Raw genomic sequence first — 17,356 nt, forward strand, 5'->3', positions numbered from 1 at the left:
CAAAACCCTAGACACAGATAGATCTTAGTGTCTCTGTTATTCTGCAATAATGATAGACATGGATAAAACCTATGCTTAGGAGCTACGCTGCAAAGAAGTGCCTGGAAGTGTTGACTTTTGCAGGACTGTTCTGTAGAATACTCATGCACAGGACTTATCTTTAAAATGTCAAGGAATAATAATAATAATAAAAAACCCCACCAAAAACAAATAAAACCCCAGCTGCAAAGCCTGAAGCAGTTTTAAAAATAGCTCTCTGTCCTATTGTGGGATCAGTTTTCCCTGGAATGGCTTTTATGTTCAAAATATCTTGAAATACTAGTTTCTTGGCAGAATCTACTCAAATATTTTCACTGAACCTTAGATGAGACTTATTGTCTGCATGTCCCTAGGAAGCACTCTCTGGAGGAACAGGAAAAAAACACTTTTGAATATAGTTGGGGTACACAACAAAATTTCTTACCAGCCTACCAAGTGTGAAACAAATATTGCAGAGTAAATGATATTTTCTCAAGAATAAACTGATAAAGGGCAATGAAGTTGATCCCTAGTTATTGCTGGTGCTTCAGAGCAGGAAACTGCAAATCCTCAGTAGGAGGTTTTGCAACTTTTCTGTGAGTTAAATGGAGAGAAAGTCCAGACTCCACGAAGTTTTAACCCCAAAGAAAGCAACTAATCTACTGGATCACAACTCAGCTGACATAAAGCAGAGCAGCTCTACTGGCTTCAAAGAGGATGCTCACTTGAATGTTTTGCCAAAAGCTTTTTATACCTGAAAGACCAATCATTTTATTTGCATTTTACAGCACTGAGCGGGAGAATGGAATGAGAAGGGGTCACGGTTTTCTTTTCCAAAAATATACCGTGTGTTGGTAGCAGAAAACAAGGTTTGCAAACTGTATATTACAGAATGACAGAACTGTATTTACTGTTTAGTGTAACAAAATGTAATCTGACAACTGCTTTTTATATAACCTGAGTTGCAAAGTACTTGAGGTACCACTGATTTATAAAACAAATGTTTGCCTCTGATTTTAAGCAGATTATGCAAATCTCTAAACAAAGACTAATCAACACTAACCAAACCTTTATGGAAGATAGAGCGGGGGAGAAAAGAAATACTTAATGTCTGAGAAGACAAAGGTTAACAAAGCAAATGATTTGTTTAAGGAACTGCAGGAGGATTTGTGGGGTCTCTCATGTTGACTGTGCTGCTATAAAGGTTTTGCTCATCTAAGAGTCTCTGTCCAGTTCTCACAGTTTCTTTGCTTACATCTTCCTTTATGATGTACACACTGTGTGAAAGAACGTGGGGAAGTCACACTGGATATCAGCGCTTGCATCACTGGAAGGATGCATGGGACAGAAGGGGAAACAAATGTCTGTGTTCTTCTGAGTGAAAAAAAGCATTTCTATTTCCCATTTCAAGCATCTTGCAGGCTGTAAAATGTCCAAATTTCAATAGATGAACTGCAGTAGTGGGTGACTGTTCTTCTTTTTATATTTATGAAACACCAGACCTCTAGGCCTGAGACATAACAGGTTCAATGGACCATTATTAGGACAATTAAAGAGGAGAATGCAAATATTGAGGAATCAGAGGTTTGTGTAAATTTAAAACAAGGACCAGGAGAGGCTACAATGACTACTCTCCTAGAAGTCAGACGCAGCAGTCTGCTGAATAGTAAAAGGTAAACCAAAGATGTGTTCTAAGTAATGATATGGGTTGGTAAGACAGAAAGCCAATGAGCAATCATTGATGGATCACAGTAGGATCAACTAAGCTACATGTCCTTGTCACCTCACTGTGATGAAAGGAGAAAGAACTGCAAGAGACAAACACATCTTTTGTTAAACCCACATTTTTAAGACCAGAGTTTTAATTTGTGAGCAGCCAACACAAAAGGAGAATTGTGGAGGCATTAGAATAGAATTTATAACTTAAGAATAATGGAGAAGAAAATTGGAAAATAATTAACACTGGAGGAAACTATGCCCAGACTAAATTAATGGAGTTGGAGAAGGAGTGACTCCCTAAAAGCAGCTATGCAACATGCTTCTAAAATTAATACATGAAAAGGAGACTAACATTTTATTTGAAATGAAAATGATTATGTTTAAAAACAGTCTACTGTCAACTCCTCTATAAACTCTTCAGTGAATTGACTTGTGTTATTCCATATTTTTAATGGACTTTGTAGGAATTTTTAAGAGGAAGACACTAAATGCAGTTCTCCTCCTCTCAGGTACTGCTAAGACTGTTTCTGAATATATAAACACTTCTCAATCAAGTATCCAAGACACATGCAGCCAGTTTGACAGCTATTTAGACAAGACTATTTAGGTCTGAAAATTATTTTAGGTCTATTGCAAACTGGAAATTATACAGCTCACTTCTGGCTCCTTGGGTATTCCCGAGGCCATTACTTCTCTGTTACTCACAGTACATAAGCAGTTGCCTAAAAGCATGTGGCTTTCTGTTCCCTGAACAGTAACTGCAATTTTACAAATGACAGCAGGGCAAAACGAGGTACCAGCATTCCCCTTGCTCTAATTGCAGCAGAGCTTTGCTCATCATGGATTAGAAAAAGCCAACATGAACGCACTGATCTTTGTGGGATCTCCAGCTTTTTCTCCAGTAAAAGGATTAGGGAATAACTGAAACTAGCACGTAATCTGCTGTGTTGTTTTCTAGCTACATTGCTTTTTCTCACCCTCCCCCAAAAATTGTTCTCATATGCTGATTTTCTAAAATTATTTTCCAAGTGTACATTCTAGAGTCATGATATTGCCAGGCTTCCACTTTGAAAAATGACAAATGTGGCCTGGGTGATCACATGATCATTACAGCCACTTCCAACAAAGTCTTCCACAAAGCCCTCTTGTCTGTCCTTTGTTCTTCCTGTCCTCTCTCCTTTGTTCTTCCTGCCCTGTCTCTTTCTTCCATCCCCGAAGTTTTGCTGAAATATCTCTTTCAGTTCAAGTGAAACCACCAGCTTATCATAAGAGAAGATGCCAATGCCCAGGGCATACATGCACTGAAATGTGGAAAGGTACCAGTAGAAGGTCGCAGCTCTGCCAGTCTCTGCTCTCTCCTGCAGAGGTGACTGACCTTAATGAAACTCAACTGGCATTTCTTATCCCACCAGAGGTATTGAGATGTTCAAACACTGAGTGGTGTTAGAAACACCACTGATCCCCAAAGAGACATAGATGCAAGGATTTAGGTAGACATGACCTGCACAAATCAGCATCAGCAATGTCCTAGATCACCTGGGATGATTGCAAACAACGAAGTTGTTCTGAAATGAGCCAGTTCACAATTTATTACAGACTATAAAGGGCCTAAATCTACTGAACAGCTTGTTTGCAAGAAGGTCATGGCACATATGGCTCTACCTACATAAATGTTAGTAATAATACTTGAAATTAAGTGCAGAAATACTTCATCATAGGAAATCTTGATATTCAAGAGCTGTAATCTTCTAAAGCACCTTTTTCTGGTGAAAAGTGAGTGCCTCGTCTGACTTTAAATACTAAAATATACTGAAGCTCCTTTGTGTCTGCCTGTGGTAGTCTGTGAAAACACACCTTCAAACTAGGCAACTACACAGTGACATGTCCATCATTTGGGCCACACTGGTTGGAAAATAAACTATAGCTATAAAAAATAGCTCATTGTTTAGAGGCTAAATGGGTGGCATTTATTAAGAAATTCCCTCTCTCCTTGTGTTAAGGAGACAAGAGTAATTTATTTGCAAGCAGGCAAAGGACAATTCAGACTAATCCATCAGGAATAAAATGTTAGTGTGTGGAACAGATCAGACAGTTTTCTTCCAGTGTAATGGATTCAAATGTGAATTAAATAATTTTAATTAAAAAAGCCACAAATATTAGCCAAGTAAGGCAATACACCTATGCACAGTAAATAGCACAGAGTAATACATCAGTTTAAAGTTGTACACTATGTTTTCTGTAATCACACAGGTGATCTATTATTACACCTAATCTTCACCATTGGAGATGGAAAATGCTGTGACACTTTCTACAAGATAAAGAATCAGCAAATGTGATTTTTCATTTAAAGAACAGTTATTTTACCAGAATAAAATAAAAATAAATTCATAGAATCAAAGAAGCATAGAATCAACCAGGTTGGAAAAGACCTCTGAGATCATCAAGTCCAACCCTTGATCCAACACCACTGTGGTTACTAGACCATGGCACTAAGTGCCACATCAAGTCTCATCCTAAAAACCTCCAGGGACGGTGAATCCACCACCTCCCTGCGCAGCCCATTCCAATGTCTGATTACTCTCTCTGTAAAAAATGTCTTCCTAACATCCAACCTAAGCAAAAAACAGCTCTTCCAGATTTTGTAGAAATGACAAGATGTTCAAAGCATCAGGGTGCCTCATTTCAAAGATACATCAGAAAAAGGAGAATAGAACTTGCATATAAAATTCAGATATTTCAAACATGGCCAAGAAACATTTTTTTCCTGTTAAAGGTATGGATAAAAAGCTTGTGTAATGGCCCTTCCTGGTCAGGTTGTTCCCATGGAAAGCAGGCATCTTTACAAATATCTAGAGAGACACCAGACATCATAAACAATAGCTCCAAACTCAAGATACTGATTGTGGTTTCCCTTGCTAGAAAGCCAAGTTGCTTCCCATACTGCTGCCAAAAAGCTTGTTTTTCAGGACACCTAAAGGAAATCATACTGCTTTGTCTTTTTTTTTCCTGACCCTTCTTGTGTTTTCTTTTTCCTCTTTGAGTTTTATTAGGTCTTCTCATCCGTCAGAAATATTTTATTCCGTTACTACCCTAATGTTTCACGTGAATAGAACGGAACTCTTGTCTTCTTCAGGTGGGAATTTCAAATTGAGGGTAAATATAACTAATTGTTCCAAGGGAACAAGCTTTTTCACAGCAAACATACCTGAGCTGAATTTCATATTGCCCTGCATGACGAGTCTGCACATTCCTCAGGACCAGTGTGAAGATGTCTTCATTTTGCAGGATTTCACATGCTGTTCCTGGCATTATTTCTTGCTCATCTTTAAACCAGTGAACAGTGGGGAAAGGATCTCCAGCAATGGCACAGGATATAAGGACATTTTGCCCAGGAGCTGCTGTCACTGATCTCGGTTTGCTTATGAACCAGGGCTGAATACCATCCTGGGGTTCTGTAGTTTACAAACACAGATTACAAATCAGAATAAAATGCCAAGCTTGAATGTAACTACTAAGCTAACTAATTTCAGGGAAAGCAGTCACAGGCAAGGAAAGTTATTTTGAACATGCAGGGTATAAGTTTTTAATCTGAAAATAAGTCGGGCTTTAGTTTTGGAAGTAACATGTTAATACCAAAATTAATCATTTACTTGGCACTTTACTGGCTTTATCCAGGCTTATATTAAGAGCAAAACAAAGAGACTTTAAAGCTGCCCTAAAAGGAATCTTGGAGATTTGTCCTTAGAGAATATGGGTAGGAATAGCTTTAAGGGCAAGTAACAGTACTATGACTGCTGTGCAGTTGAGAGATCATGTAGTAAATCATCATTAACAATTCCATAAAATTGCATTTAATATAGAAGATTGACCCCGAGGTTAGATCTCAGGGGGGCTTAGAGGATAGAGGAAGGTCTGAATTCAGAGCAGAAAGTGACAACAGGCTGCAGACCCATCCCTGGAGGCACAGTTTGCTCAAATACTGCAGATAAGATACTTTGCATTAAAAATAATAAAAGTCTCACTGATTTCCAATAATTGTCAGTATACAGCAACATTAAATGAAGTCCATAGCTAAGTAAGCCTGATAGTTATAATTTGCAGCTGCATTTAGCAGAAGTTTTGCACTGTCCCTAGAAATAGGACTCCGGAATGCATTTTTGAAATAGTAACATAATGTTCCAGAGTGAAAAGGTTTTTTTAAAGATGCTTCTGCTTGATATCTTTTTTAATTCAGATGCAGAGACAGAACATGTAGCATCCCTCACAACAAACACTCATGTACTTTAAATAGACACTTGAACAGCACATTAAAATTATTTTAGCACTTTGTAAGGTGAAGAGGAACTTTATACCTTGAACTGTCAATGTTGCCTGGGTTTGACTTTCTCCTACTTCATTCCAGGCTTCACAGGTGTATTTGCCTGTGTCTTCAGGAAACACCTCCTGGATGTAGAGGCTGTACTCATTGCCTTTCTTCTCAAAGTGGAAATCTTCTGTCTCCTGGATTTCTTTCCCATTATGCAGCCAGATAATTTCAGGAGGTGGGTTAGCTGAAAATTATGAAACAACAAAAATCAGAGACACACAAATATGTTGATTAAGAACATTATTAAGGTTGGTAGCTTTTTTTCCCATCTGATTCTGCAATTTCATCTTACAAACATTCAAGACTTTCATTAACTCTTTCAATGCTGTGTAATGTGGAATAGTCTGTCTTTTATTGGTTAAAATACAAATGAATAAGGGAAGCATGTAGACAACAGAGAGGGAGAATGAGTTCTAGATCCCACAAAGGTGGTTATCAAGAGTTTCTGTTACCAAGGTTCATACCAGGACTGCTCTTTTCTGCAGCACTACTCTTATCCCAGCTGACAGGAATTCAGTCTTGTTTGGTTCACAACAAAAGCTGTTACAAGTCCACCAAGACTTAGTTTTAGTTCAACAACAGGACCCAACAATAAACTTATGTTATTATTATATCATTCCAATGAAGAAACACTTGTAGAGGTCTGAACACATTAACACTGGACAATGTTCATCCCCCTGAAGATCATATTAGACAAACCTAGCTTTTAAAGAACCAGTTCCTAGAAATATTATTTCCAAATGCAAAGACACCTGCTAAAAAAGATGGAAAAAACCCACAAACTTTGCAGCAGGATTTAATTTCTTAAAATAATACTGTCCTGTAGCTACGCACCTGATACCTCCACAGTCATTATCACTTGACTTCCATCCATTACTTTGAGGTCAGTCAGGCCTTTAAGGAAGATGGGTGCAAAAGTCTTGTTTAGCTTGGCAGCCTGTGCACTTTCTGCCTTCTTGCTGCTCTTCTTTTCTGTGAAGTTAAAAAAGAATAAAAGGGGTCTTTTAATGGAATTTTCCTGACAAAATGACCCTATATTCAACATGATTTTGAGACAGTGGTTTTGTTTCAGCTTTCAGAAGGTAAAAATAACTGAAACCACCCAATATAGCTGTTTTGCTTTGCCAGTATTCCAGGCAGACAGACAAGAAATGGGAATGGAACTGTCCTTGTTCCAGGAATCCTTTTAAATCATTGTTAAGAGATATCATAGAGTATCATTCAGAAATTACACTCAGTTTCCCAAAACACACAAAGTCAGGTGAAAAAAAACCCCAAACAACCCAACAACTTGTAACCAACAACTCAATGCCTTTTTTAATCACTGCTAAACTCACATTAAATTTTAAGGTTTGTTGCAAGTTCCTATTCTCATGATAGATAAGTTAAAAACATAAACTCACAGGATTACAGGAGTTGCAACTCTGCAAGAAACTACAAAACTTTTGTTTGTTAGATGGTCAGTATTGAATGGTTTTGAGTTCACCACATTCCTCTCCTGTAATTCAATTAGGCAACTGCTGGTGGGAAAGTTTGAAACCTGAGGTTATCAATATATATCCCAAAATAAACTGTTGCATTATGGCTTTTAATTTTTTTTTGTTTTGTTTTGAGGCTGTACAGTCAAATGCTGCGTGCTGGAATTAAATTAATCACTCTTAAAATCTATCTGTGATATGTTATTTCCAGTATCCATCTCTATCTTGGATCCTGAGGCTATGAAGCAAGGCCATTTAACTGTGATCTATGTGGTACACCAGACCAGGAAATTCACTCCTGTTCTAAAAACCTGAGCAAAGAGAGTTGTGAAGCCAAAGTAGTGATCATGACCAAATGCAAGAAGTCATAAATATTTATCGGTCACTTGGATACAGTTTTTGTTTAGCTTGCATTCAGACCTTTTACGTCTTGCCTGTAAAATGCCAACCCTACATTCTATCCGTACATGAAAATAGCTTTATTTTGCTTATTCCTACCTTTAAAATTTTCAAAAGTATACCAAGAACATCCAAAATACTATTACAGCAACACAAAGTTCCAAGCTGGAGAAAAATCATAATTCATAAAATTGGTGATTAGAAAAAATGACAGCACATCACTGAGCAGGCCCACTGAACCTCCCGGAGGCAAAAAGTTAACCTTGTCCCAGGGTAATCTGAGCTCAGTGTAAATTTGGAAGCTGCCTGGAAGGGGAGTTTTTCCTTTTCTCTAGCAAAGCTTTTTCTAGCCAAAATCTTGTCTCGCTGGCTCATGTCATAGGTCTTTTCTTGGCAGTGAGCTTTGAGACATTGATGCATGTGAGAATGGAAACAAGGGACCTGACTGAGACCCACTGGGATCGGTGTTATGGTCCTGCTACTCTGAAGTGCCTGATTCACCATCAGACCACACTGATCAGTCTTAGGGTTTCCCATAGCACCTGCTTGTAAGTAGCTGATGCTTTACAGAAAATAGCCATGAAGTTGGGTGAAAATCTTCTACAGTAATGAACTGCTGTGGTTCACCATATCCCTCTGTTTTGTAATGTTTACTCAGGGAAACAGCTTCAAACAATTGCTGTACTAAGCAATATCAGCACATGCTCCTTCACTGCCCTGATGCCTTGCAGAAAATCCTTTTGTCCCTCAAAGTGAAACAGATCTGTGGGGGAAAGCAGAAACCCACAGAATTGGAAAAAAGGAGGAAAAGAAGATAAAGAAAGCAAGAAAAGGAAAAAAACCCAAGAGAATAGTAGGACAGAAAGATGCATGGGGGAAAAAAAAGAAAAGTAGACTTAAAAAAATATTGTTCCCTTTATCCCTTTTACTGAAATAACTAATAACATTGCAAATCTAGAAGGCAGATATGCAATAAACGGAGAGCAGGGAAAGAAAAAAAAAACCAGAGATGTAGCTCTGGACCAAGAGAAAAACAGGCCTGGGTTCTGATCAGAAAAGTTCCCTGGTTAACAGTGACCAGGGACCAAATTTGCTCGTAGTGGCTCTAGCAGCAATTCTCCCAGACCAGACTGAGCTGCCTCCAGCAGAGCCCTGGTACAAACAGCATTAAGTCTGAGCAGCTCTTCCACATCCCTCCCAACTGGCTCTCTGCTCCATTAGACTGACCTGCCTGTTGCATGTAGTCTAAATAAACAGATTTTTATATTCTAGGAAGACAATACAGTATAACAGCCTCAGCTTATTAAAAAGATATGGGTGAGCAACTGCAGAAGGAAAATCATTTCCCAAAAGGAATTTTTCAACAATGCTAACTCCTCCAAAATATGTGCTGCAGAAATGAAAGATTCATGTACTGGAATAAAATCATCTTCTCGCACAGAGCTGCAGAAACATCAAATGGAAGCAAGCAAATAATTCACAGTAATTGCATATATGAATCACAAACCCAACAAGTTTTCAAAAAATGTTAGGCCTCAATTTTTCTAAGTTGTCTCACGCAGATGTTGGTGAGGAGACCTATTGATATGAGTGACATTATGAAGATTTACTGGGGCCACAGGCCTCTACCCCTAAAAGAGTGACCTGCAGGATTAAAGGATGAAAACCAACTCACCATTTTTACTGATCAGTGCTCATACTTTGTAAATGAAGCTGTCAAATTGAAATGAATCTGTCTCACCGTTGCCCAAAACGTAAAAAAATAATAGTGCTTACACTAAATTTAAGCACTGCATAGGTTTGTGCTGATCTCCTGGATGAAGACCAGTTCTGTGCTTAAACAGAAACTTATGACGGCAAGTATCAAAACACCAGAAGTCTGTGGTACGTGAGCAGTAAAAAAACGTAAAACAACACAGCTTAAACAGTACAAAAAAAGTTACTGGAGAGACAAAAGAACTATTTCAATAGGGGAAACTCAATGTAATCACGCAGAAGAACATTAAGATAGATTATTAAGTCTGAAATATTGAAAACTTGAGGCTTAGTCCCGGGACAGAAACAAAAGCAATTTTCTGAAGGTATTCCTATCCTTGTAAACCTACCGTATACAAATGTACATAAACTTTGATTTAGTCCTTGAAGTATTACCTGATTTCTCAATACCTACTGTAAAGCAGGAATGAAAACATCTCCCTGTCTGTTGCTGATGTTCTTCGGAGCACAGGGGCAGTGAAGGCATTTTTTACCAATGGATACGAAATCTGTTGTACGTAAGAGCTTGAAAATTAGAAGCTATCACGGCTGAGGCAACCAGTACTCCTAATCAAACAGGTGACATCCAGGATACAGAAAATATATGTCTAACAAGTCTGATTCCATGGCAACTTGAATAGGCTCTCTTCAAAACACAAGAATTCTCCCCTACTTTTGAAATCTTTATTTTTATTGGGGATCTTTTATCCTATACTACTGTTGTTCAGAAGTGTATATTCATCAGTAGCATATGTTTATTGAACAAACAACTTAATCAAAATATCACAAAAGCAGTCCAGTGTTTCTCAACTTGGCAGCAACAATTAAAAAGACTTTCATTCTAAGCCATAAATGCTATTTGTTCATTAAGAAACCACAGGGGATCATTTCATGTAACATTTCTTGCTTTGCTTAAAATTTGATATTGTGGACTTCTAGACTTAGAAAAAAATTGGAATTACTACTGCCAACTTTAGTTTCTCACAGATGTTTTACACAAGACAACACAGTCAGTTTTAAATATGTTATTTAGTTTTATTTAGTTTTAATCTAAAATCACTGCATTTTCTCCGAAGGGACAGATACAATCATGCAAAGGCCATATTACAAAGACTGAATGTTAACTATTTTCAAATTCTTCTGAAGCTTGTAAATGCTTTTAGTTGTTTATTTATGACATAGCACCACGCAGTGACTCAGTGTTTGTCTGATGAAGGCTTTAACATTTCACAATTTAACAATGAAATAGCAGTGCTGTACATTTTCACAGATTATTTTAATATAAGGGTTTTTAATACAAGGGTTTCTTCAATTTTAACCTTTACAGGTCTTGTTTGGAAAAACAGCAATCAAATTGATTTTGGAGGGACAAGAAGGGACGCTGCTTATTCAACATTAAGCAAATAACTCCCATTCCCATTTATGCTGAAAAGATACTGCATGATTTTACTTCCTTTTGAAAACACCTGGCTAATTATTTTGACAGAAAAATACTACAAGGAAAACCATACACAAAACCCCAGGAACTGTTTGCAAAAGGGTAGCTTCAGAAAGTGCAACAACCACAGAAGTTCACATTCCCTGGCCACATATAGGTGCTTGCTATTATCATACACTAGGAACAAAATCTGTAAACCAGGAAAATAGTGTGCAATCAGATCAGAAAAACAGGACACAAATAAGCAAGCTGCTAACAACAGGTCAGTATTAGGATTGCTTTCCCCTGGTCCTCTAAAGTCCCTTTCACCACATGAACTCTGCTGGGGTTCAAAATCCAAATGTTCTCAGTGAGAGCTGGCTTCAGAGCCCATGGGAGGAGGAAAGAAGAAAAAGAAGAAAGCAGAGGTAAAGTTCCCAGCTCAGATACTGCAAGTCACTATGCTTCTGGCTGAAACATCCCCTTTCAGAACACTGCAGGGTATTTTTGCTGCCAAAACTACAGACAATAAAAATGCAGCATATCTGGCACCAGAAAGGAAATCTGGAACGTAAGGAAAATTTAGTTTGACATTAGCATAAGGGTATGACTTCATTATGTATCTACACATCCTCAAGCTTATTCAACTGGATGTGAAAAAGAGGAGATCCGATCTCTCTCTTCCTATTATGTTAATGCTCTCTAATCGCCTATAGCCATTTAACAGCTCCCTCATCACTCTTACTTCTTATTGCTTTCAAGGTTCACCTCTAAGAATGAAAACAAGGAACATAAGAGTCAACACAGAGTGACTAAAAAATTCTACCCCAGGCAGGTTATTTTCTCCCTCCCTTTCCCTTCCCCAATCAACTTCTGCTGGTGGACTCAATTCCCCCCACTTGGATCATGTCAAGGCACTTCATGAGGAACATCAGGGAGCACTACACAGGGTGGGCTTGATGAAATACAAGTACATTTCAATAACTTGTTTTCAGACTGTGCAACTAGTTTACTTCATTGTAGCTTATGAAAGCTGCCACGATTTTTTAACCACAGCTGTTGGTTTCCTGCAGGTCAAACCATGAAAGATAATAGAGAAGAGAACTGTGACTTTCTCACATGCTACTCACAGAGAACAATTTTTGCACAGGGCTGTGGTCTGGCACAACGTGTAAGCCCATGTAAGGCATTTCTGGTGGGCAGTAATCTCTCTGTCATTTCAACAGGCTTTTGATAAGGCTTTACACAGGATGTTTGATTTAAAAGTCCACCACAATGATCCCACTTACATGGTTCCGAAGATTTTTGCCTTTCCTCAGGCAAAAATATGCGTGAATGTTGGGAAACAGCAAGTAATAAGATGCACAGCTCAGTGGGAAACACAGCTTGGGAGCCCAGAAATAGTAAGCAAAGCATGTAAAGGGTACTTTATATACCCACATATATTTTCTACAAAGCAAAAGGAATACAGGCTTTTCCCACAGCATTCCCTTACCCCTAAGGGTTCGGGGTTTTTTATTGGAAAGACACTCTAATAAGCATCCAAGTCTATGTTTAAAAAAGCCTCTCAGTGCATTAAATCCATAGAGATTAAGGGGAATTTAAACTCTTCCAGTTTCTTACAAAAACCCCCAAATTCTCAGCATTTTTGGATGGCAATGGGAAAATATATATTACCTCTGATAAACAACTATTTCTATTAATCTCTTATTCTGTTTTCCATTATTTGTGCAATCAATAGTAAGGCAATCTATCTACAGTGACCATATCAAATTTCAGATTATTTGTTAACCTGTATTAATAGAAATTTACAGTGATAAAAAATGCTCTCCTATTATTTGAGTTTTCTCAATCCAGGTGTTAAAGAGTCCTTACATAAATTTGACCTCTGGATACCTCCAGATTGGAAATTATTAGAGGAGTCTTAATGTTAGCTGTGGGCCTAAGCCAAAATACACTTGAATTTTTTATATTCAAAGATTCAAATTAAATTCAAATTAAAGGTCTGAATCAGAACTTGGGGACTGAGTGGAACTGTAAACATCTTTATATTGATAACCAAGGGCGAGTTATTGTGTTGAAAGTGTATATCTAAAAGTAAAAACGGAAAATTCATGCTGCACCAAACAGTTAACCTAATACAAGTCAGTTGTACAATACACCTGTACCAGTTCAACTGCAACTATTCAACCAACTTTTTACTTTCTAGGGTAAAAGATATAGATAAATCTATACGCTTGGAAAGAAGGTAAAAAAAGAATCAATATCTGCGCTGTGGCATGACCATCCCCAGATCTGCTGTTGACACTGACGTGAGGAGAAAATCCAGCTCAGGATGCAAACTTTAGGAAGGTCTCCAAAGACTGGACACGGCCTGGAGTCAAAACAGTCAACATTTTAGGGACATCATATATTCTAATAAATTTTCTTGTTCATTTGCCTACCCAGATGTACTAAAGATGTTTTCATGTGAGCTGCAGAATGCTGACATCTCCTGTTGAAATATCAGGACTTCAGCATGCTCAGCCCTGCACAGAATCACACAGTAACTGAGTTTGGAAGGAACATCTGGAGAGTGGCTATTCCAGCCCGTGGCTCAAGCTGGGTCAGCTACAGCGCTGCATATACACACATATATATACACATATATATACACATATATATACACATATATATACAACTCCTACTGTGCCTACATGTGCAGTAACTCAGCGGCGCAGGACCAGGGTTACAAATGGTCACAAGTCGAGGACACGCAAAGAATAGAGTTTGCTGCCTTGTGTTCAGAACACCGCAAACAACTTGCAGTGTTTAGTCTTACAAGAGGTTTAATTATACTCAAGGAATCTGTTTGCCAGCATCATGTGGTGAGCTGCCAACTAATGCCTGGTTTGAGCCGTGCGGAAGGACTGCCTCAGCAACATTTACCATTTATGGTGTTTAAATATCATTTTGGCTCACAGGGTAATAAGTCAACTGAGCTGAGGAGAATGCTTAACTCAAAAAGCTCTGCGTGAGTGGGCTCAGAGAGAGCAGCAGCAGATTCTACTAAAACCTCTCAAAGCAAGACCCAGGTTCACACACATCTTTGTCTTGAAAAGAGTTTCACATCCTCAAATGTTTTCAATGTAAACAAATCCAGCTGCTGCCAGAGCTCATGTTAACAATGATATCAACTCAAAAATCAAGATTTTGTAAGGCAGAAAATAGATACGAGGATACTCATCTGTCTTCCTGTAAAGTGTTTTTCCTCAGGCCTGAAGTGATATGGTCAAAACATTTTCTGCAAGTTTCCCAGGAAGCCCAAACTTGATTTATAATGGCATAAAAAAAAATGAGGCTTTTATATTCTTGAGACATGTAGGAACATTTCTGCTTTATTAAAGATCTCAGGTTAGTATGCCATTTTGCAAACTGAATTCATGAGAACTAGATGTTTAATGACCTAGCAGTGTTCTTCACACATCTACCTGCCATCATTTATTTCTGCAGTTCTAATCTGTCTTTTGTAAATGGAAGGTAAGATTTAAATATCCGTGGGAGATGCTTTTACTGAAGAGCTATATGTTGTGCCTTGCATTACACAGAAAAACTGTTAATCTAAGACTGTCAATGCCCTAAGCCTATGCTAGTTCAGGGTGGTTAGGGATATACAGAGGAGACCAAGTTCCACTTTATCTCATCTGGCAATCTCTTTATTTTACTCCAGGCCAGTCTTCCAGCCCTACACTGCAGCCCATGTATGCTCCTTCTTTCCCATGTCTTTCCTCTGTATCACCAGGTTATCAGCATTTTAACCTGTCTTGTCTAGTCAGTTTGTTCTGCAACTGAGATGTCACCCCAGAAATCCCACTGTCAAGAGGCTGACTGCACCAAGGAAGAATCATGATTTGAGAGAACAGCCAAAATAGAATGGAATAGACCATTTCAGCTGGATGGGACCTACAGGGATCATCTGGTTCAACTACCTGACCAATTCAGAGCTGATCAAAAGTTAAAGCCTGTTGTTAAGGGCATTGTCCAAACGCCCCTTAAACACTGACAGGCTCGGGGCATCAACCACCTCTCTGAGAAGTCTGTTTCAATGTTTGACCACCCTCTTGGTAGAGAAATGCTTCATAATGTCCAGTCAGAACCTCCTCTGGCACAGCTTCAAACCATTCCCACGCATTCTATCACTGGATCCCAGGGGGAAGAGCTTAGCAACCCACTCTCTGCTTTCCCTCCTCAGGAGATATCTCAATTTGGAGTGAGGGGTCAGAGATACAAAGTAGACGGCTGGGTTCACAGCAGATCATTTTGCAGTCAACAGACCGAATTCCTCCCTGACAGCCTCACTGGAAGTTTCTGCAGCCAAAGTGGTGTTTGCTTTTGCCTTCATAACTGTCTGCCTTATTAATGACTAACCCTGTTTGCAAGTTATTTATATCAAGTAATTGCTCCTTTGTCACTGTCACAGACAGCAACTCCATGGAAGGCCTGAGAGCATGTACACCTACCAAATACATTTATAAGGCAGCTCAGCTGGCCCACTGCTTACAAATTCCCCAGCATTAGATACCAGTCTGACTCAGAGAACTGCAGAAAAGGTGCTTCCCATATGCTAGATCAAGCCAGATTATCTCTGCAGTGAAAATGTGCATTCTGCTGAGGCAGAATTTCACCTTCACGTGCACAGTCTCAATTTTTTGTGCGGCTGTCCAGGTAGATTTTAATTGAATTGCAGCCCATCATGATGTATAGAGGTACTGCTTCCATTACAAAAAAACCTGGGCTGTGAATGAACTGAAATGCAATGGAAACACAACAGGAACAGTCAAAAACACATAAAGCACAAGTGTCCCTGAGGATGCCACTGATCTAATGAGTTACAGCCCCTTCAGCCTCTGGCAAATCCACACTGGCAACAGAATTAGTTACCCTGTGGTAACATTAAAATAGTTCTGCTCCTCTCTTGGGGGAGTAATCAAAAGGATACTGTACTAAGAATGATGTTAAGGAATCCCTCAAATAAGACAAATAAGACAGCTTGAGAGCAAGGAAACTTTTGAAATTAGACTAATATGAAGGAGGAAAAAAAAGAAAAAGTACAGCAGTGTCGTATTTCTGGGTAAAAGTTGGTTTCAGAATGGAATTCTAAAGCAAGACTTGTTTGACATTTAAGTTCAAAAAAGATAAGGTAGTTTGACTACAGCATTGTTTGTGGTCAGTTGTCTCTTCTTGATTAATTTATGTTAAAAATGTCTTGAACCCAGACATTACCCCGAAAAAAAGAAAAAAAAAAAAGGTCTGTGTATGTGGACTGAAAGTCAAGCCTTCATTAAAATGAAGCTGCAGAGAAGCACTTCCAGTAGTATACAGCTATACAAGGTTCCTACCCTCTGTTCCATTCCTTTACTGCAAAGGAATGATGGACACTTCCCTTAGGCAACTTCTGGAGCGTTTTTAAAATTGAGCTTATCCTACGAGATAGTTTGAAGGCTGACTCTTTGAGTTCCCATTAGCTAATCCACATCAGCTGATCTTGAAAACATTCTTTGGGGTAACACCATGCCCACGCTTTCAAAATTTCTCAGGCATATATTCAGTTAACAGGTTTTACATGTATTTTGATGACTTCCACTTTTCAGCTGAAATTTAGAGCACTACAGAACGTGGCAATCTAAGCTGGGACAGTTTGCCCCTTGGCCAATGCAGGGCCATTCCCAAGTCTGTTGTAATAACCATCTGTTTTCTGCCATTCTGGTACATAACAGCTTAATGTTCGCGGTATTTGATCACACCACAACTGATGCAAGGGTGAGGGTTTTTTCTTTTCTTTCTTTTTAAATTAAATTATTTTCTTTCTGTCAACATCTCATCTTTGTTTTTCATTTATAAGAAATGTTAATGCAATTTCTGACATTTGAATTTTCCTCATTCTGCAAGCACTCATCCCTCATTTTCATCCAAATTTGGTTTCCCTTTTACTGGAAGTGATTTATATTAAGAAACTGTCTTTAGAGTGCATTGTTTATGTTGATGGCACATCCTCTATCATTAAAAGCTTCCACACATGTTTTGCTTTTGTCCTTCAGTTTTGGTCTCTAGCTGGCATTGTGTTTCACGTTTGGTCCTGAGGTGCTGCAAGAAGGCAATTAAAAAAAAACCACCCAAGCTTAGTCTTACAAGGGTTACAGCTGTTGGTGATCCATACCGAGTGAT

General features: G+C 38.6%; 1 protein-coding gene across 1 annotated transcript in view; it reads right to left on the reverse strand.

Annotated features, from left to right (window-relative positions):
* The window catches only part of MYLK (myosin light chain kinase), a gene marked incomplete at its 3' end in the record, with an annotated part of 183,550 nt that overhangs the window by 57,498 nt on the left and 108,696 nt on the right, over positions 1–17,356 (reverse strand). Inside the window, exons 12-14 of the mRNA XM_017820844.1 lie at positions 6,938–7,075; positions 6,090–6,287; positions 4,943–5,189 (exon numbers count right to left, since the gene is read on the reverse strand). Of these exons, the coding sequence (XP_017676333.1) occupies positions 4,943–5,189; positions 6,090–6,287; positions 6,938–7,075 (583 nt within the window). The remainder of the gene's footprint in view (positions 1–4,942; positions 5,190–6,089; positions 6,288–6,937; positions 7,076–17,356) is intronic.

Source organism: Lepidothrix coronata, unplaced genomic scaffold, assembly GCF_001604755.1.
Source record: "Lepidothrix coronata isolate B3197 unplaced genomic scaffold, Lepidothrix_coronata-1.0 Scaffold86, whole genome shotgun sequence".
Taxonomy (NCBI): Eukaryota; Metazoa; Chordata; class Aves; order Passeriformes; family Pipridae; genus Lepidothrix; species Lepidothrix coronata.